This window comes from Phocoena phocoena, chromosome 19 (assembly GCF_963924675.1).
Source record: "Phocoena phocoena chromosome 19, mPhoPho1.1, whole genome shotgun sequence".
Taxonomy (NCBI): domain Eukaryota; kingdom Metazoa; phylum Chordata; class Mammalia; order Artiodactyla; family Phocoenidae; genus Phocoena; species Phocoena phocoena.
In genome coordinates, this window is record NC_089237.1 from 8,101,064 (window position 1) to 8,120,915 (window position 19,852).

Here is a 19,852-nt window from a genome sequence, read left to right on the forward strand (position 1 = left end):
GTGAGCAAAACGTGAATAATGTCCCTGCTTTTGGTGGCTCTCCCCTCAAAGGCATCACCCTCAACACAACAGCACTACTGACCCCAGAGGCCCCTGTGTGCAGCACTGACCACCTTGGGCTGATGGTCAAGCCTTTGGCACCTCCCTCATCCCCAAAGACCCAGAGCCCTCCTGATGTCCTGGGTCCCCCACTCCTGTCTCGCCCACCCCACTCCTCCTCTACAGCAGTTATTAGTCCGGATCCTTTCTTCCAGGACCCAGCTTGTCGGCTTTAAGATCTGCTGTCGTGTCAGAAAATAATCTTTAAAAATAGTTTAATGTTGTATCTTTCTCCTTACTATCCTTGACACCACTCAAAGGAGTAGCTCACGCCAGGTGGGTAGAAAAGGTTAACTTTAGAACAGATGGACCCTTGGTTCCTGCTTCCTACCTCACCGTGATCACCCAGCCACACTCCACTGCTTTCTGTTTCCCCACCTCGGCCCTACTTTGCTTCCACAGTGGTGTGTTTGCCTGGCCCACCGTGACAGTAAAACGGGGGCTTCTGAATCTCTGGCCTGGCTAAGACAACGAAAGAGTGTCCCACAGTCATTCGTGTGGGGTGGCGAGACCCAAATGTAATCCGTGCTACCCAGGCACTTTCAGGAGAGGTGACTGCGGGCCTGTCAGACGGGCTGGATCCCTTATATCTATCTGGGTATTGTTTTTCAAACAGGAATCACTTTTGGCATCTGGGGAAGTAAAACTGGGTGGCTAGTCTCTCAAACCAAACTTCCACTTTACAATCCCTGCTGCTGCAAATGCATCCCACCACGCCCCCTGGTGGCAAGAAGCCTGTTTGGTGGTTTCATCCTTTAAACTGAAGTGGAGGGAGGCGCAGTTGGTATGGATTTTAGAGGAAAGGGAGTGAGTGACAGCCCGGTAGCAACACTGGGAAAAGGAAAAAAGCATTTTGAAGATGTCAAGAAAAGTTTTTTAAAAACGAGGAGGAATGCCATTCAAATATGAATAAAATCTCTCAGGGTTTGGATCTGCTCACAACCACAGACACTGGAGCCAGAGGGCCAGTGAGGGGGAGCGGCAGGTAGAGCGATGCTAGGAAGCGAGCAGACGTACCATCCAACCCAGACGCGTGTTTTGCTTGGCATTTCAGAATGCAGAAAACTGGACGAAGACAAAATAGGGGACCAGCCTTCTAGAGTAAAAGCCACATGACCGACCCAGAGAGTCAGGAAGTGATAACTGGTCTATCAAACATGGAACATGTGGCAAAGAAGCGACCAGGAGTTCCCTGATCACACCCGCTTGAAGGGAGGCTTTGGAGACACCCCACCATACAGCTCCAGCCACCTGCCCACACACCTCTGCACCAGTGAGGCTCCTCAGCCCCAAGCTACCGGTGCCCTTCGCTTCCTCATTCCAGCCCAGAAAATGCTTTTCACAGGGGCATGCCCTCAACAACCCCCTCTTAGGGTGAATTTAGGGACAGATGAAGGCGAGCAGGTGAACTGACAGGGCAGGAGATGGAACCTGCTGGGCAGTCCCTACCAGAGTTAGTTAGAGGCCTAAACAGATCCCAAAGGCCAGAGGCACCACCTCTGCATTTATTCCCAGCACGTAACACGATCCCCCACCTAATGTCTGCAGGTCCAAGAAGTGGGGACACTATCATGAATCCTCTTACAGAGTGAGAGCTTCTGACTTATGGATCACGTGGTGGGAATGATGGTGACAAATCTTTTAAGAACTTGGCCCTGTTTATAATTTAAGTTCTGTGATGACAAAATTATCCCTGGACTCTAACAGCTTCTCTCATTGTGGAGAAAATGTAACAAATCCTAAGATAGCACTAGGCAGTGGTGAGTGGCCGGGTTACTGCCACCGAATGCGTTTCTGGACGGATGATGGCATACAGGAAGGCGGCACACTCGTGGTCCTTCTTACACGTAATCTCTTCACACAGAACTCACCGCTCACCACTCTCGGCGTCTCCGCTTGCGTGCAGCCGGCCACGTGGACGGCGGGGGTCCCTCACCAACACCAGCGAGGCAACAGATGCAACAAGGCATTCAAAGGATCACAACCCTCCAGCCTTGAGGTCGACCAGCTTGGTTTTAAAGGAGAAGCACAGCACCTTCTCACGCGACATCACGGAGGCCTTCGGTGCTTCACTAAGCATGCAGAGTTTTTTAACTTCTTGACAATCTAGTCTCAGTAAGCAGAAAAAAACAGCATTTGACCGGAGACGGGAGCTTGGGCCAGAGAGGATTATCCAAATTCAAAGAAGACAAAGGAGAAGGTAGGAGCAGAAGACAGGAAAACTGAGTTGGGTGGCTGCCAACAGCTCACGTGGGAGCCACTTCAGGGAGAGCTTCTGCTCAGGGGTGAGCACGGCCTCCACAAGTGTCCCTAATCCTGCCAAGGAAAGTACAACTGCCTGTAATCAGCATGTAGACAGCACAGCTTCGGCAAAGCTGGAAGGATATGTTAAAAGCAGGACCCCCAGGACCCCAGGTTGATATAATGGTAGGGCTTTCTCTAAAAACTTTTCTTACAAAGTCACACCCCAAGGGCAGACATAAGTCTACAATATAGAAAAAACTTAAAAAAGCAAGAAGAGAAATCTAAGTATGCCTGGGAAAAGGACAACTCGGGTTGAGAAATGCACCATCTAGTCTGATAAATCCACTTGATTAAGACACCCGAATTTCCCCCACGGAATTCCAGCCAGACCCCAGAGAATGAGGAAAAGACGACAGAAAGGAACGTAGGTCCTGTTCATCACATTTAAGCAAGCGCTAGGCTGCTTGGAGATACAGAGAATGTAACAGGAACGTCAGCTGCAGCAGTCAGGGACTTTAGACAGAATCCCACAGGCCTCAGTATTTCACTATCTTTGCAGCAGTCAGGGACTTTAGACAGAATCCCATAGGCCTCAGTATTTCACTATCTTTGCAGCAGTCAGGGACTTTAGACAGAATCCCACAGGCCTCAGTATTTCACTATCTTTGCAGCAGTCAGGGACTTTAGACAGAATCCCACAGGCCTCAGTATTTCACTATCTTTGCAGCAGTCAGGGACTTTAGACAGAATCCCACAGGCCTCAGTATTTCACTATCTTCCTTGAAACCTCACGTCTTTCTCTCTCTCTTTTTTTTTTTTTTTGTGGGCCTTGTCAGGCGGCATGTGGAACTTCCCCAACCAGGGATCGAACACGTGCCCCCTGCATTGGAAGCTCGGAGTCTTAACCACTGGACCGCCAGGGAAGTCCAAAACCTCACCTCTTAATGCTACCTATAGTTGACACTTCAACTAGCAGCACATGGACAACAGGGTTCTGGGGTTTAAAGACCCTGGATGCACGCAGAGTCACCAAACTTCAGTGGGAGCCTGTCGTGTGCCCAGCACCAGAGCAGGTGCTTGCAAAAAGATTAGCTTATGGATTTTTATCTAAAGTTTTAATTTATTTAGATCCTATAGGGTTTAAAACAAAAACCAAAACCCACTGGAGACATGATTAAGATTTTATAAGGAATCTGCAAGCGCTCAAAGCAGCAGTGGCAAACTGGGAGAAAAAGCAGGAGGCCACGCCTCAGGCTCTTCAGAAGATATGAGGTAACTCCTCAGCATTCTCTTACTTTACTGCGGCAACTATCACTTCCCCATCAAGGGCACCCACCAGCGGAAACACTATCTTCTCCCAAGATCATGACAAGAAGAGCAACAAGGGGATATTCTGGTATTCTCCAGGAAAAAAGTTCCCAAGATATAAAATGAATTTAACTTTTATTATTAAATAATGTAAAGGGTTCCCTTGGCACCATCCACGTAGATTCTCGCCCTTATGCATAAAACAAGCCACGTTCACTTGCATCGGTAGCGGAGAAAAAAGCTACTGTAGCAAATGCTAAGTGACTGGACTCCCATTCCCAGAGCATCCTCATTCTCTGGCTTTCGCTGGCCCTCCCGGGTCTGCCGGATCCACAAGGCTGCCCCCCAGGGCCCTGCCGCAGGCTGCAGGCACATCCTTGCACACAGACGACAGCCACGCGCGGTCACCTGGAGGAGCTGCGCTCTTTGCTCACACAGTCGTCCTGGGAGGTGGTGTCCCCGTTTCCCACTGCACTGCACGTCCTCCTCTTCTTCCTGCGGTGCATCGTCCCCTCGCCTTCAGAGCCAGACTCGCACTGGACACGGGAGGAGAAAACAGGGGTTCGGTCGGATACAGCCCAGTTCTTCGCTAAACGAACCTCGGCCCTCAGGAGACAGCACGATACTGTCCACGCCTCCCTGAGGCAAAAGGGCCATTTAGGACACAGTCGGGATATCCGTCTCCTCAGACCCCAAGGGTCCCTCCAGTGTTCTCTAACAGAAGGGGTGTTTGTTTGAAATCAAGATCCCCCTCTAAGACTGTGTGAGAGCCAGCACTTTGCGATGGCATCGTGGAATTTCACCGCACAGCACTTAACACTCATAAAACACACGGCCTCCTCCAAAGAGGAGGCAGGATCAGCGGACCACACAGTCATGAGACAGGCATTTCATCTGCTAAAAGCACCGATGCTCTTACCCAGTGTTGTGTTAGCTTAAACAAGGTGACTGAATTCGCTGAGTTTCTAGGCTTATAATTTACTATCCACGGGGGAGATTCCTAACGTGGGCTTTGAGTTTGGAGAATTCTTGGAGGTGGAATCCTGACACCAGTGTCCGCTAGCTGTGTGATCCCGGGTCATTTACAGAATCCCCGGACACTCCTCTCACCTCTAGAGATGATTGTAACGATTCACTAATATGTGCACAGCTGTAAAACGGGCAAAATTCACCCCACAGCGAGAACGTGGGCAGCTGCAGTTCTTGCAAGAAAGCGAAACACGTTCCCAGCGTCCTCCCTCCCGGGTAGGAGGCGGGAAGGTCACAGCTGGTTTTCAGGGCGACCAGCCCCGGAGGCCTGGGCCGCGAGCACGGACTCACCTCTGAGTCCGAGTCAGACGAGCTGGAGCTGGAGGAGCTGGACGAGTCGCTGGAGCTGTCGGAGGCGATCCCCGTGGACTCCTGCAGGTCGACGGAGTCAGCCAGCACCGCCAACTCAGGGTGCTCCTGCCTCAAGATCCTGAGAGACAAGACCCGGGTCCTCAGTGCTGGGACAGGCAGTGACGCCCACATGCAGTACCCCAGACTCAGAGCTGAGCCCTGTCTCTCCTAGACGCGCCCGTACGGTGCTGAGGACACGCGGATCCACAGGTTGGGGACAAAACCCCCCATGCTGCTCAGGCTTTCCTGAAAGGAAAACTAGCCACACACAACTCGCTACCCGCGGTGCAGACGAGACAGACGTGCTGCTGAGACGCGAGGCAAACCTTCCTCGAGTTAGTCTTAGTTTTCCCCTCGGGAGAAACAATCTCTCTCGCTCGTCGTTTTTCCTGAACCTTTCCTAGCTGTTGTTTGTTAACCTCTCCTTTCCACAGCACAGTACTTAACGATGGGAGCTGGGCTTGGTTACGTTGGTTTGTAAGAGACAAGAAGTATCGAGCAACAGAGAGGGTCCCCCCTCGCTGGAAGCTGAAGCTGAACGGGACCGTCGGGGCAGCAGGCAGCCCTCCCCTTGGAACCTATTCTGGCGGCCACTGCAGCCAGGGACAAAAGACCTGCTGTTCAGGACGGCCTTCAGCGTGACCGAACGGCAGCACGCGGCGGCCTGCGGGACAGAGTCAGTGGGCCTCAGATGCCCGAGAGTCTGGGGAGAACAAAGCCACCACCCTTGCTGGCCCTCTCAGCAGGGAGGTTGAGCACTGAACAAGCCAGAATCCCTCTCTTACCCCGAGAGCTGGTCCCTCCAGGTCAGGGTTGGGACACAGTGGCACGGGGTGGCTGGGGGTGGCTTGCACTGCCGCTGCCCGTGCTGTATCTGTTCTGTGGATAAACAGAGGAGCTAAGTCTCCAGGGCAGTCACCTCGCTCACAAGAACTGAAGGTCATAAGTTTAAATGGGAATAATGCTTTGCGGTAAGAAAAAGAAATAACCAAAATAAAACCCAAACAAAACGGCTTCCTTTGCTAGTGCTAGCTTTGGGAAACCAAACCAAACCAAACCAAAAACAAAACAGAAAACGAGGAACAATCCCAATTGTGACCATGTTTTGACCGAGTGGCTTCAATCAAACATGCAGTCTTACTCTGTCACCTCAAGGCTGGCCAATATCCTGAGAACTAGCCCTGACCTCGGACCCACTCTCCTCTCCCCGTGAGGTTTTGCGGCCCCGGCTTTTCCCAGGCCCGTCTAAAATCAGCACATGTTATGGCACCAGTGGACTCTTTCCATTTTATCTCTGGGGTAGAAGTTGGAACAAAGCAAAAATAAGGAAAAAAAAAGTCTCTCACCTATACCATTTCCTTGATAACTTTGGTCTCCCTCTTACCGTCTTGTGCCAGACAACAGGGAAGTTGGTGCTGCTGGCAAAATTCTGGGTAATCGCAATGGTGGTGTCAAGGTTGAGGACAACGTGCCACCAGCCTCCTGAAATCCAACAAGTAAACAGTTAAACACGATTGGTTCTACACACAATCGCTCCATGACATAAACTTCACATAACGAACAACACAAACTTCAGAACCTGGGGATTCCTGTCCACAAGGGACAGCTTTAGAGACACAGGACCCAGAGAGGTAAATGCTCCTTCTGAGGGCAGCACTCACCAACGACCTGTTTGTGTAAAGTTTTACTGGAGCTTGGCTGCACCTGTTCGTTTATGGCTTGTACGTGGCTGCTTTCCTGCCACTTGGGCGGAGCTGAGCAGTTACAACAGAGACTACCCAGCCCGCAGTGCCTAAAATATCTGTTCTCTGGCCCTTTTACAGAGTAAACGTGTCAAGCCCTGTTAATCCAAAGCTGTGACCAGAAGTGTAAAGGTAGCAAGTTCTTCAGTTTCTAGATGGAGGATGCCCATCTGGAACACCCTTACTTCCCACACTCAACCTATCAAAACAAAGTGTAGTTTTCAGGTGTAGGATTTCCTGCCTCTTGGCTCCTAAGTCACTCTTTCCTGACTCAATCCACCCAGTGCTACACTGATCAAAAACCCCATTTATAGAAATTAAGCACAAGTCACTGAACATATTCAATAAACAAAGACACTAAGTATCTACTCGGAATAAAAATGAATAGGCTCTCTACATACAGGAAGTTTATCCACAGTCATTATACATTCAGGTTACAAGAAACGTGGACAGCAGCCCCCTGAGCGTGTGACCACACAGCAACACATCACGGTCAGAGGCGGGAACCAGTCAGTTCACCCAGTCAGCGTGCAGAGGGATTTCTTTGACTCCCCCTATATAGTTGTGTTCCAAAGTTACAAATTACTGAATTCAAAGAATGTACTTTCAGTTCATCTGTACCTGGTACAAAGACAGTCTCTCCTGGTTTTTGTAAGATTTCCAGGGGTTTGAATTCCGGTGGCCAGGTTGGAAGCTGTGTCCGGGGATAGATGATATTAAACCAAGTAATAGCTTCATCTTGCTGGTTCCCTCCTTCTTCTCGGGTCACCTTGATGAGTTCCCTGGGCGTGCTGGTAGGGAACAGGCACCAGCGCTTGTGGCCCTGGACTAAGGCATTCCAGGCACTGGTTCCCAGCGGGTCGATGTGAATTCCGGTTCCAGAGCGTGGTGGCCCCATCACAAACCACCTAAAGGATGGAAACATCCAAGATAGGATGTGTAATTTAACCACACATACACACCACAAAAGAAGCTTTAATTTTACACAAACATGTTACCGTTATTTCGAACACTACACACATTCTGGTATGCAGAAACGCTGAGGAAATTGTGCATGGACTGACCCCTAACAGAAAAAGGAAAAATCACCAACATGTCTTACTGCTGGACTTGAACTATTAAAATATCCCTTAGAGATCACTGGTTCAACTTTGTTTGCACGTCGGAATCACCTGGGGAGCTTTCAGAAATCCTGATGCCCAGGCAGGAGGCCCTGGGCAGGCACCAGAAGCCCTCTAAGTAAGGGCCATGTGCGGCCAAGAGAGAACCACTCACTGTTTTGGAAATAGATGCGCTGACTGAGCTCAGCGGCTCCTGCTGCTCTAGACAAGATTATAACCATACCACTGCCCAGTATTTACCTGTAAGGGGGCCTGCGCTTCTCCCCCGCATACTGGAAAAGGTCATCGGTGAAGAACTTGGGCACCTTGTAGTCTTCCAAAAGTTTCCTTCTTTTGGGATGTTCCCCATAGCTGCTGTCAAAGATGTAAAGGGGGCTGTCATCTCGGGTGCTCTCCATGTACTCGATGTAGTATTTCATCTTCATCTTCACGGAATAGCCGTCGTTATCCTCACCACACTTGAATTTCTGGTTCCGGTATTTCCTTTTGAGGCGCTCCAGAGTCCATTTCTCCTGCGCGGACCAGCCCTCTTGGGCATTCAGCAGAACCACGGGCTTGTACGGTCTTTCGTAACGTTCCACAAATTCACCCACCGACAACTGTAAGGCGTCTGCCCTTTCCACATTGTCCTGAGGGAATCAGAAAAGACCTATCGCATTAAAGAAAAAAAAAAAAAAAAAAGTCCGGCGGCAGTTAAGGGTGTCCCCCAAGGCCAATTAGCAATCACATACCCAAGGAGCCAGATTCTATTTCCGGCTCCTCTTAGGGAGGGAAAAGGACCTGCGTGTGTTCGGCCACTGCGCACCGAGCGCCACCGCATCAGGGAAGGGGGGCTTCGCGTCTTCCACTCGTGGCTTTTGACAGCCGGGGTCCCTAGGGCCCCGCCGCCCAAAGGGATGCAGGGGTGACAGGCCTCGTGAAGGGCGTCAGAGGCGTGGGACTCCAGCTGCCTCGGCAGGCGCGTTTGCGGCGCATAGAAGGAGGCCCACCCTGGGATCTGGGCCCCGATGACCTCGACCTCCGCGGGGTGCGGGCGAGCCCGTCGTAACTCCAGGGGCCGTGCTGGGCGCGGACCCCGGCCCCGGTAGAGGTGCGCAGCTCCCGGGGATGCCCGTGCCCCGCCCGGCCCGCGATCGCGGCCCGCTCACCGCCACGGCCGCCGGATTCAGCGAGAAGCTCTCGTAGTAGTTGTGCCGGATCCAGTCCAGCGAGTCCTTCAGCTCCGGCCGCGCACTCCGCTTGGCCTCGCGGATCCGCTTCTTGCTCTTGTGGTTCATCCTGCAGGGTCACCAGCTGGTTCCGCGACGACCCTGGCGCAGCTCGCTTCCTGCCACCAGTGCGTCCCCTCCCCGACCCGGGCGGTGGCGGCGGCACCAAATCCTCCTTCGCTCCAGCCCGGCGCCTTTAAAGTCGCCTTCCAGAAAATTCACTCCCTAACCACCTCCCGAGCCTCGGGTTGGGCCTGCGTCGGCCGTCTTCCCCGCCCGCTACGGCCTCTTGCGATAAGCCATTGGCCTCCGAGCCTCTGGGGTCCGCCCTCACACACGCCGGGTCTCCGCCATGTTGGGAAGGTCAAGACGCTCAAGGCACCACCTCGCTGCGGCCCCGCCTCTCCCGCACCACCTTGCGGTTCGCGTCACTTCCGGCAGCCAGCTGGTCTTTCGTGGCCGTCTTCCGTCAACCTCACAGTTGGGGCCTCCTGTCTTCTGTGTCTCGTTGGCCGGGTTTCGGGTCTGTTCTCGCCACGTGGCCATTTCGTCGCCCGAGGGGTGCTTACCCCCTTTTGCTGTCGGGTAGTAGCAACTCGACGTGGCGCCGGGGAGACGGCCCGAGCCGGTCTGAGAGCACCCGCGCGTGCAGCTTGGCAGCCTGGCGACCCGGCGCCCTCCCCTGCTCCCGGCCTGCCCGGGGGCCACCGACTCCCCTCCGACCGAGCGTGGTCTCCGAGGGCATGTGGTCCGGGCCAAGCGTTTTCGGTTCTCGGAGGAGCCGGGCCTGGGAGCTGAGGGGGCCGTGCTGGAGGTCCGCGTCCCGCAGGTGCGTGCGGAGGCACCCGCCGGGAAGCGCAGTGGGGCTGGAGCGGTTCTCAGCCGACCAGGGGCTATAGGGAGGGGGGTCCGCGGCTTCCCGCCTTAGGCTGGACCACAGAGCGAAACGGTTTGGTACGAAGCCGTTTGGCAGATTAAATGTCTTTCAGTAAGAAATTTGAAGACCCTGCTAGGAAGGAGACCTTTCCATACCTAATATTTCTTGCCAGAAAAGTGGCATTCTTGACACTTAATATTTTTTTGATCTTGTTGAAGGGCTTCTTAATTCAGTTTCTGGGGACGGGGGGAAGGGATTTCCAACCCTCACTGACCAAATAAAGTTTCTCAGGCTGGCATTGCTTCCTTTCAGCTCATGGCTGACCCCGAACTCTCTCAAGAGCAATTATATTTTATATACCTCCAGTTTTTCAAAGCACTTTCACATTGCAGTGTTTCATTTTTTTAAACATCTTTGTTGGAGTTTAATTGCTTTACAATGTTGTGTTAGCTTCTGCTGTATAACAAAGTGAATCAGCTATATGCATACGTATATCCCCATATCCCCTCCCTCTTGCGTCTCCCTCCCACCCTCTTTTTCCCACTCCTCTAGGTGGTCGCAAAGCACAGAGCTGATCTCCCTGTGCTATGCAGCTGCTTCCCACTAGCTATCTATTTTACATTTGGTAGTGTATATATGACAATGCTATTCTCTCACTTCGTCCCAGCTTACGCTTACCCCTCCCCGTGTCCTCAAGTCCATTCTCTACATCTGTGGCTTTATTTCTGTCCTGTCCCTAGGTTCATCAGAACCTTTTTCTTTTTAGATTCCATATATATGTGTTAACATAAGGTATTTGTTTTTCTCTTTCTGACTTACTTCACTATGTATGACATACTCTAGGTCCATCCACCTCACTACAGATAACTCCATTTCTTTTTATGGCTGAGTAATATTCCATTGTATATATGTGCCACATCTTTTTTATCCATTCATCTGTCGATGAACACTTAGGTTGCTTCCATGTCCTGGCTATTGTAAATAGTGCTGCAATGAACATTGTGGTACATGACTTTTTTTTTTTTTTAACATCTTTATTGGAGTATAATTGCGTTACAATGGTGTGTTAGTTTCTGCTTTATAACAAAGTGAATCAGTTATACATATACATATGTTCCCATATATCTTCCCTCTTGCGTCTCCCTCCCTCCCACCCCTCTTGGTGGTCACAAAGCACTGAGCTGATCTCCCTGTGCTATGCGGCTGCTTCCCACTAGCTATCTATTTTACTTTTGGTAGTGAATATGTCCATGCCACTCTCTCACTTTGTCACAGCTTACCCTCCCCCCTCCCCATATCCTCAAGTACATTCTCTAGTAGGTCTGTGTCTTTATTCCTGTCTTGCCCCTAGGTTCTTCATGACCTTTTTTCTTTTTTTTTCTTAGATTCCATATATATGTGTTAGCATACGGTATTTGTTTTTCTCTTTCTGACTTACGTCACTCTATATGACAGACTCTAGGTCTATCCACCTCACTACAAATAACTCAATTTCATTTCTTTTTATGGCTGAGTGATATTCCATTGTATATATGTGCCACATCTTCTTTATCCATTTATCTGTTGGTGGACACTTAAGTTGATTCCATGTCCTGGCTATTGTAAATAGTGCTGCAATGAACATTGTGGTACGTGACTCTTTTTGAATTATGGTTTTCTCAGGGTATGTATATGCCCAGTAGTGGGATTGCAGGGTCATATGGTAGTGTTCTGTTTTTTATTTTTTTAAGGAACCTCCTTTTTAAGGAACCTCCTTATACTGTTCTCCATAGTGGCTGTATCAATTTACATTCCCACCCACAGTGCAAGAGGGTTCCCTTTTGTTCATACCCTCTCCGGCATTTATTGTTTGTAGATTTTTTTTTTTTTTTTTTTTTTTTTTTTTTTGGTACGCAGGCCTCTCACTGTTGTGGCCTCTCCCATTGCGGGGCACAGGCTCCGGACGCGCAGGCTCAGTGGCCATGGCTCACGGGCCCAGCCGCTCCGCGGCATGTGGGATCTTCCCGGACCGGGGCACGAACCTGTGTCCCCTGCATTGGCAGGCGGACTCTCAACCACTGTGCCACCAGGGAAGCCCCTGTTTGTAGATTTTTTGATGATGGCCATTCTGACCAGTGTGAGGTGATACCTCATTGTAGTTTTGATTTGCATTTCTCTAATGATTAATGATGTTGAGCATCTTTTCATGTGTAACAGCAGCTGGTGGTGTAGGTATTGGCAGTAGCAGTTTAAATATGAGAAACAGCTTAAAAGGAGTTGAAGGCTGGAGTGGAACCCATTTCTGGCAGTTTCTAAATGTCTGCACGTTGAAATACCCCTTTGGATTTTTTTTTTGCTGCGCCACGCGGTGTATGGGATCTTAGTTCCCTGACCAAGGATCCAACCCGTGCCCCTTGCAGTGGAAGTGTGGAGTCTTAACCACTGGACTGCCAGGAAAGCCCTCCCGACCTCCTTTGGATTTCTTCCCAAATTTAGGGAGTGGGTGAAGATAGGCCTTGTGGAAACAGATACACTTTTTTTTTTTTTTTTTTTTTTTTAACACCGAAATCTGCATAACTCACTCCTCAGGTCAGAAATCCTTCGTTGTACTCCTGGGTAAAATCCACCAGGGCAGGCATTGAATCATGCCTAGCATATTTTAGGCACCAGTATTTTTGTTGAGTGTATTGAATGATTAGGTTCAGTTCCTTCACCTTTGATATTTTTACCTCTTCAGCCTCCTTTCCTACCTCCCCAGGAGGGGCACCCTTTGCTCTAGCAAACAAAGTCTTGCGACTTTGCAGTTCAGCAATCGCTAACTTTGTATACTTACTTTGTACTAGGTAGTTTTCATCGAATCTTCCTTTCTATGAAGATAGTATTTTGCAGTTGAGGAAACTGAAGCATAGACAGGTTAAATAACTTGAGTGAGGTCACACAGCTAGTAAATTATAGATCTCACGTTTGAACTCAGGCAGGCTCATTCCGGAGTCCTGAGCTATGTTACCTTGCCTCCCTAAATACCATGCTCTCATCATTCAGTGCCTCCCCAAAGGCTTTGTAAGTTGCCTACCTTCCTAACTGCAGGCTTCAGCTTACTCAAACCTCTTCGAGGATGTCATCCTAGAACCCCACTGTTCCTCCTTAGCATTACCAGGTTATGCCTGTGCTTAAAATCCTCCAGTTACCTTCTCACTGCACTTAAATAAAAGCAAAGCTTCCCGTGCCCTACAAGACCTCACAAGTCTGGCCTCTGCCTTGCCTCTGACCTGTGCTTGTACTACGCAGCCCTGCCTCCAGCCCTCAGGCCCACACTGCCAGGGCTCTCTGTGCCCAGTGAGAGGCTTTTCAGTTCCTGCTTCAGGGCCTTTGCCTGAATCATTCTCTTCCTATCTCGAGCAGACCCCTTGTGGTCACTGCCCACTCCCATTTCTCTCACATTACCCTGTTGCATTGTGCTTGTTGCAACCAAAAATATCCACTTGCTTACTTGTTGCTTGTCTCTCCCCAGTAGGAGATAAATATATGTGTATGTAGTTCATATTCCAAGAGAGTTACATCCTCAGCCTATGATAGCCACTAAGCCACTCAGGCCCTGGATAAACTCTTGTTGAGTAAATGAAGGTATGAAGAATGCCTATCACATGGTATTGCAATTTTATATCCCGACCCTCCCCCCACCATAGGATGCAAACTGGAGAGAGGGAACTGTTGTTTTTGTAATGGATGCCAGTGCCAAGCGCTCAGTAATTGCTGTATAAATATTCTTTTTTAAAAAACAAATTTATTTTTGGCCGCATTGGGTCTTCACGGCTGCGCGCGGGCTTTCTCTAGTTGCGGCGGGGGGGGGGGCTACTCTTTGTTGCGGTGCTCGGGCTTCTCATTGCGGTGACTTCTTGTTGCGGAGCACGGGCTCTAGGCTTGTGGGCTTCAGTAGTTGCAGCACGCAGGCTCGGTAGTTGTGGTGCACAGGCTTAGTTGCTCCACAGCATGTGGGATCTTCCTGGACCAGGGCTCGAACCCGTGTCCCCTGCCCTGGTAGGCGGATTCTTAACCACTGCGCCACCAGGGAAGCCCTGTATAAATATTCTGACTTCCAGCATGAGTTATTTATGGCATACAAAACAATTCTTTTCAGGTCCTGCATCTTCAATATGGAATGTATGTTTGGCCCTGTGCTGTGGTCCTGGCCCAGTACCTGTGGTTTCACAGAGGATCTCTGCCAGGAAAGGCTGTCTTAGAGGTACAAGTGCCCTTGAGGTTTGCGAAAATCCTAGATTATTTTCCAATTTGTCTATATGCTGGTTATTGGGTTTTGTTAGGTATTTTTTAGGGATGATCTGGCCAGCTTGTGAGGCAGGTGAGCTAAGAATGTTTTTAAAAGTGTTTAAAAAGAAAGTATGCACCGGAGACCATATGTGGCCCACAAACACTAATATTTACTCTCTAGCCTTTTAGTCTTAAAATGTATCCCATGCTTTCTCACCACTCCATCTGGCTCGACTGCTGAAAGCTTCCAGCAGAAATACTATGCTTAAACCCAAAGCCTAAATACAGAAGCTCAAGAACATCTCTTAACTTTTGCAAAACCATGTAAATGAAATGAAGGCTTTTGGTGCTTACTTCTGGCCCAAAGCAGTGATGATTGTCAGCAGTTCAGTAAAGGTAGGGAATCTCTATGCCCATCCTCAAACGGGAAGCGTGTGTTTCAACTGATGCAAATAGTAATATTTATGAAGGCACTCCTTGGTATTATTCCTTAGTATGTTTAAGCTCCTTGCTGCTCTCAAGACCCAACTGGAAAATCCCGTTAAATATAAGAAAGTCATGTTGCAGACCTGTCAGGTTTTAGCCACATGAAGGCTATTTATAATTGGTAGTAACAACTGAATGGCTGGTTGTGTATCCACATCACCCACTGAGCTTTTAGAGAGCTGGTGTCGTTTATAATTAGCTCCTTATAGATCACAGACCCTCACAGTTCAAACCCGTTTAAGGGTTGTCAGAATTGAGGGCCCGTTAAAATGCTGAAATGGGTTATAACTCCTTTGACCCAATTAGACCTGCCATGACAAATCTGGAGGAAGCGCCACATAGTAAAGCAGTGTTAAATTATGGCATGTTTTATAGATATGGCAAACTATCTTTACACATTGACCAATGCAAGCATGAAATGAGAAATCATTTGCCAAGATCCATTAATTCTTTGCAGTTCTAAGTGAAACCTTTAACCTTGTCATTAGATTGGAGCTGGAGTGAGCCTTCCAGGAATTATGGCTGCAAAATGCGGTGCTGAAGTAATACTGTCAGACAGTTCAGAGCTGCCTCACTGTCTAGAGATCTGTCGGCAAAGCTGCCAAATGAATGACCTGCCTCAGGTGCATGTTGTGGGACTCACATGGGGTCATGTATCTCGGGATCTTCTGGCTCTACCACCGCAAGACATTATTCTTGCATCCGATGTGTTCTTTGAACCAGAAGGTAAACCTTTTTTGCTCTTCTCAGTAGTAAATTTAGTCAGAGATACAATGGAATTAAAGTCTATTAAGAAGTTTTTTCTTCCCAGACTTTGAAGACATTTTAACTACAGTTTACTTTTTGATGCAGAAGAACCCCAAGGTCCAATTGTGGTCTACTTACCAGGTAAGAAGGTAAGCCTGAATAATCCTGCTTTACTCCCAATTTTATTAAAAGTTAACCCAAGCCTTACTACTCTACTCATTCAGTGTGTAGTTTAAGGACATAACGGGAATATATCTAAAGCAAAACAGGAAAAGCTTGGTTTTTAAAAAATAATTTATTTTTTTCAGTGCCGACTGGTCACTTGAAGCTTTGCTCTACAAGTGGGACATGAAATGTGTCCACATTCCTCTGGAGTCTTTTGGTGCAGACAAAGAAGATATAGCAGAATCTGCCCTTCCAGGAAGACATACTGTTGAAATGCTGGTCATTTCCTTTGCAAAGGACAGTCTCTGAATTATACCTAAAAGCTGTCTTGGGACAATGTCAATACTCATTAGCAACCTGGCAAGCCAACTGTGTGACTGAGACCACTTCAGCTTGGGTACAGTGGATCTGAAGATGGTCAGATCTGTTGACTTTAGATTGTGATGGGTCACACAACCATTAAAACAAAAATTAAAACTCCTATAAGAAAAAGAACTTCGATTGTTCCTAAGTCATTAAAATAGGGCATAAATTAGGTTATGAGAAGAGGGTTACTCAAAACCTTAACAAAGTGCTACCTTAGAGCATTGAGGATAGTAGGTACTGAACTGGCATTTCCACTTTATAACTTAGGGGGAAAAAAAAATCAACTACTAAACATTTCATTTTAATTCTATACAGTCAGTAACATTCACAAGATAATTGCACAGGTCTTTCAAATAAACGGGGGAAAAAAGACCAAGACATATTCTGAGAAAAGCTAACACCAAGAAAACGTTTTAATTAAACTACAGAAACAATGGTTATAGTACAGAATATTCATGAGCAAAAAGATACACCATGTTATAAGTACTTACAAAGTTACAAACCATTTGTTTCCTTAACATTTTCCACATTTTAAGTTCATACATGAAGATGATCGGATTTACCATTTTTTGGGGGGGGGGGGAAGAGGAAGAAAAAAAAAAGGTGTATTTATCATCGCTAGATGTGCTCACTGTATGCTCCGTTATTTATATGCAAGGCCCGGGTGACTGGAAGTGCAGTTGTCAGGCATTTTAATAAACTGGACAGCCATTTGTTTCTGCACGACAAGGCATCTTTACACAGGAGCAATCAGGAGAAAACAGGAAACAGCCAAGCACTCTGCACTGCAACACGCCACCTTAACAGCTAACCAGCATTACTCAACTGCTACACAACTGCGCCTAGTGCACAAAAATACATAAGAGAAGAGATTAGAATTGTGTTTGGTAAACAATCCTTTTTTTTTAAAAAAAATCAAGTCTTTTCACCTGAAAAGTCTTTATATAAATTTGGGTTCAGTTTACCATTTAGACCTGAAGGTAAATAACATATACAAACAATTTACACCAACTTTCGTAGGTTTTTAATTTTAAGGTATGAAGGCAATGTTGAGTCAATCTCTTGACAGCTTTAGGCTGTGTGTAATGGCTGCACACGTTTCCTTAAAAGTCAGGAGGCCACAAATTAGGTTACCAATCTGTTTAATTTCAAACAAAAAAAGTCAGCACTATATAAACAAAAAGGAAATTTTACCTCAAATATCCAAGCCAATAATGAAATCTGAAGTCGTTCACCTCACTAAATTACAAGAAATTTGAATAACAGCAACAAAATGGCACATAAAATGAGTTTGCCACCTGAGGCAAAGCTTAAAACAAGTAAAAAGTTAGACAAAATGTTACAAAATAACCTTTTCAATAGCCAGTTGCTTGTTCCAAGGACTCTTCAGTGGACTGAGTACTACTGAGTACGTGGGTCCTTTTCCCCCAAGTCTTCCTTTATGTTGCTTGTCGACACATCTAGGTTTGAAAAAAAATAAGTTCAGTTTACCTTCCATTATTACAAAATCACCAAAGGTGCACATGGTTTTAATTTCAGTACTTACTAAGGGTCTGGTGAAACCAGTAGGTTACAGAAAGGTTCCAACCAGCCACTAATCACAGTTTTTTAAAGGCCCAATTAGGAAGATTTCACAAAGGCTACCATCAGCATTAAAAGTTTGTGTTTATGTATTCTTGGCCAAATAACCCAGGTGAAAAATGGTAAGGGGGGAAAAAAGAAAAGAAAAAAAAAAGAGGGCTGTATCCAAACAAAAGCAACTCGAGATCAGACAATTAGTCTACATCTTAAGTTTTTAGTTTTCAAATGAAACACATCTGGCATTTCAGAATGTTTTAACATCTGAGCTACTTAGGGCCCTTTCCTTTTAAAAAATAGGACCAAACAATTTGAGAGTTAAAGACACACTATCCTTTCCCCACCCAGTGCAATCAATACCTGTCAACTTTTGGTTCCAAAAGTTCAATGCTTCGTTTTTGCCATTCGTTTGCGCCACATCCCTTAGAACAGGAAGTCCCGTCAGCACAACAACAGTTGAACTGATTGCTTTCTCTAAGAGGATAGTGCATCTTTAACATTTAAAGACAAACCTGCTCCAATACACGCCCACAGAAACTGGTCCCTGGAGGATCAGCCAAATCAGTTAAAATCTGCAATACTGGCCAATATTCTTTTATCAAACAGGAGACCGCAGCTTTAAAGGGGAAAATGCAGACGTTGGATAAAAACAGCAAGAAATAATCATTTGCATTAATAGGTCTCAAAACAGTTTATGAAACAGCCATTATTATCTAAGCTTCATACACATCCTTTCTGCAGACCCCTCTCTTCAGTTTTACTCCCAAAGCTGAGTTAGCTCAGAGCAGCACTCCTAACACGAGGAGTCACTTCTATATTAATCGGATCAAAACAACTACTCCAAACCCCATTGCTGAATTCGGGCCATGGGTCTCGGAGCCCCGCAGACATTACCATTTGCTTAAGAGGACACCGCTCCTTCCTCTTCAGGAGACTTGGGAGGACTCTTGGATCGCGACCTGGACTTGGATTCCCTCTTGGACACGGGTGGAGGACTCCTGGACCTAGACCTGGACCTGGACCGCGAGCGAGATCTGGAGACAGACGAGGACTTCGACTTGGACCTTCGCGCCGATCTGGACTTGGAGGTTGACCGCGATCTTGAGCGAGTACGGGACCGAGACTTGGAGCGGCTGTAGCGAGATCGACTCCGGGACCTGGACCGGCTCCGACTCCGGGATCGGCTGCGGCGACGCCGCCTAGGGCTGCGGACAGGGACGGCGGCGCGTTAGGGTTCCGCGGCCCCGCCCGCCCAGACCGCCATTATCTCGCCGCCAGACGCCATTTCCCTGGTCGCGAAAAGAGGGCCCCCGCCCTCTCGCGGCTCGCCGGCTCTGCCCGGCCGCCACCACGTGTCCCCGGCAGGCCTTTGTGAGTCACCCAGGCCCGCCCGGATCCCCGGCCGCGACGCCCACCCGCTTACCTGCGGCTCCGACGTCCGTAGCCACCGCCCCCGTACCTGCGGGGCGGGGGTCCCCGGCGGCTATGGTGCGAGTCCGGGGGGCGGCCGTAGCGCGCCATCTGCACCCGCAACTCGCGGCCGTCCAGCACGGCCCCGTCCATGGCGTCCATGGCGTCCTCAGCGTCGCGCTTGTCGTGGAAGCGGACGAAGGCAAAGCCGCGAGACTCCTTGGTGTAGCGGTCCCGCGGGATGTACACGTCGCCGACGCGTCCGTACTTCTCAAACACGCGCCTCAGGGTGTCTGGCGAGGTGCGGTAGGTCAGGTTGTCCACCTTGAGGGAGGTCATGCCCTCCACATCGGGAGGCGGGCGGCCGTAACTCATGGCTCTTAAGAGTCGGGCCGGGGCCCGTGACTGCGCGCCGACGGACTAACGCCCCGGTGGGCTCGCGCGCTCGGCTGCGGCGGCGGTTTCGTCAGCCTAGCTCGGCTCGACGCCGCGCCTCTCCCCTGGCGGTTGGTTTCCGCGTGGAAACGTTTGGAAAGGCCTGACTAGCACAACTGAGAAAGCGCTACGCACCTGGCTCCACTACAGAAGCAACTGGGCCGGCGGCCGGCTCCAGTGCCCATTTATATCCCTCCTCACAAAATGGCGCCCGCGCCACCCGGAAATGAATCCTCTGATTGGCTCGTCTCGCCCCGCCCCGTAACGTCTCTGCCGCGCGCCCCGCCCTTGTCCGGCGCGCCTGCGCAGAGCCCCGCGGGCGGGTCGAAAAGCGCGCAGTCACTGCCGATGGGAGGGGGAGCGGGATTTGCCGGCAGTTGGAAAGCCCGCGAAACGCTCCTTCCGGCTGCGAAGCGCGCTGTGACGGCAGGAAAGGGA

The 19,852-nt window shown here is 49.1% G+C and overlaps 3 protein-coding genes across 6 annotated transcripts; 1 reads left to right on the forward strand and 2 right to left on the reverse strand.

Annotated features, from left to right (window-relative positions):
- Positions 1–2,378: 2,378 nt before the first annotated feature.
- Positions 2,379–9,336, reverse strand: JMJD6 (jumonji domain containing 6, arginine demethylase and lysine hydroxylase). Of its 2 annotated transcripts, XM_065896810.1 has the most exons (7): positions 9,043–9,171; positions 8,135–8,523; positions 7,395–7,681; positions 6,378–6,513; positions 4,972–5,110; positions 4,060–4,187; positions 2,379–2,415 (listed from the first exon to the last, which is right to left on the reverse strand). In XM_065896810.1, the coding sequence occupies exons 1-7, from the start codon at positions 9,169–9,171 to the stop codon at positions 2,379–2,381; spliced, it is 1,245 nt and encodes a 414-aa protein (XP_065752882.1). The 2 variants fall into 2 exon arrangements, with proteins under 2 accessions (XP_065752882.1, XP_065752883.1); XM_065896811.1 differs by lacking the exon at positions 2,379–2,415 and having other exon boundaries at positions 3,769–4,187; positions 9,043–9,336.
- A 520-nt stretch (positions 9,337–9,856) lies between these two features.
- METTL23 (methyltransferase 23, arginine) lies at positions 9,857–15,934 on the forward strand. Of its 2 annotated transcripts, XM_065897500.1 has the most exons (5): positions 9,857–9,931; positions 14,097–14,201; positions 15,202–15,439; positions 15,525–15,609; positions 15,769–15,934. In XM_065897500.1, the coding sequence occupies exons 2-5, from the start codon at positions 14,118–14,120 to the stop codon at positions 15,932–15,934; spliced, it is 573 nt and encodes a 190-aa protein (XP_065753572.1). In that variant the 5' UTR covers positions 9,857–9,931; positions 14,097–14,117. The 2 variants fall into 2 exon arrangements, with proteins under 2 accessions (XP_065753572.1, XP_065753571.1); XM_065897499.1 differs by lacking the exon at positions 9,857–9,931 and having other exon boundaries at positions 14,113–14,182; positions 15,200–15,439.
- Positions 15,935–16,373: 439 nt separating this feature from the next.
- Positions 16,374–19,574, reverse strand: SRSF2 (serine and arginine rich splicing factor 2). Of its 2 annotated transcripts, XR_010656781.1 has the most exons (5): positions 18,993–19,354; positions 18,464–18,774; positions 18,082–18,185; positions 17,343–17,451; positions 16,374–16,833 (listed from the first exon to the last, which is right to left on the reverse strand). XR_010656781.1 is itself a non-coding variant. In XM_065896784.1 (3 exons), exons 1-2 carry the CDS (start codon positions 19,352–19,354, stop codon positions 18,471–18,473), a joined length of 666 nt encoding a protein of 221 aa, XP_065752856.1. In that variant the 5' UTR covers positions 19,355–19,574; the 3' UTR covers positions 16,374–17,451; positions 18,464–18,470. The 2 variants fall into 2 exon arrangements, 1 of the variants encoding a protein (XP_065752856.1); XM_065896784.1 differs by lacking the exon at positions 18,082–18,185 and having other exon boundaries at positions 16,374–17,451; positions 18,993–19,574.
- Between the last annotated feature and the right edge of the window lie 278 nt (positions 19,575–19,852).

What these genes read in the sequence shown, in the direction of transcription:
- JMJD6 (XM_065896810.1), bottom strand. Translation starts at nt 9,171, where the DNA reads ATGAACCACAAGAGCAAGAAGCGGATCCGCGAGGCCAAGCGGAGTGCG. An exon ending in TTATCAAGGAAATGGTATAG is followed by an intron (nt 5,111 to 6,377) that starts GTGAGAGACTTT and finishes CTTGTCTCTCAG; the next exon opens with GATCTTGAGGCAGGAGCACC. An exon ending in CGTCTGACTCGGACTCAGAG is followed by an intron (nt 4,188 to 4,971) that starts GTGAGTCCGTGC and finishes TCCCGTGTCCAG; the next exon opens with TGCGAGTCTGGCTCTGAAGG.
- METTL23 (XM_065897500.1), top strand. Translation starts at nt 14,118, where the DNA reads ATGTATGTTTGGCCCTGTGCTGTGGTCCTGGCCCAGTACCTGTGGTTT. An exon ending in CAGGAAAGGCTGTCTTAGAG is followed by an intron (nt 14,202 to 15,201) that starts GTACAAGTGCCC and finishes CCTTGTCATTAG; the next exon opens with ATTGGAGCTGGAGTGAGCCT. An exon ending in TCTACTTACCAGGTAAGAAG is followed by an intron (nt 15,610 to 15,768) that starts GTAAGCCTGAAT and finishes TATTTTTTTCAG; the next exon opens with TGCCGACTGGTCACTTGAAG.
- SRSF2 (XM_065896784.1), bottom strand. Translation starts at nt 19,354, where the DNA reads ATGAGTTACGGCCGCCCGCCTCCCGATGTGGAGGGCATGACCTCCCTC. An exon ending in TACGGACGTCGGAGCCGCAG is followed by an intron (nt 18,775 to 18,992) that starts GTAAGCGGGTGG and finishes CCCTGTCCGCAG; the next exon opens with CCCTAGGCGGCGTCGCCGCA.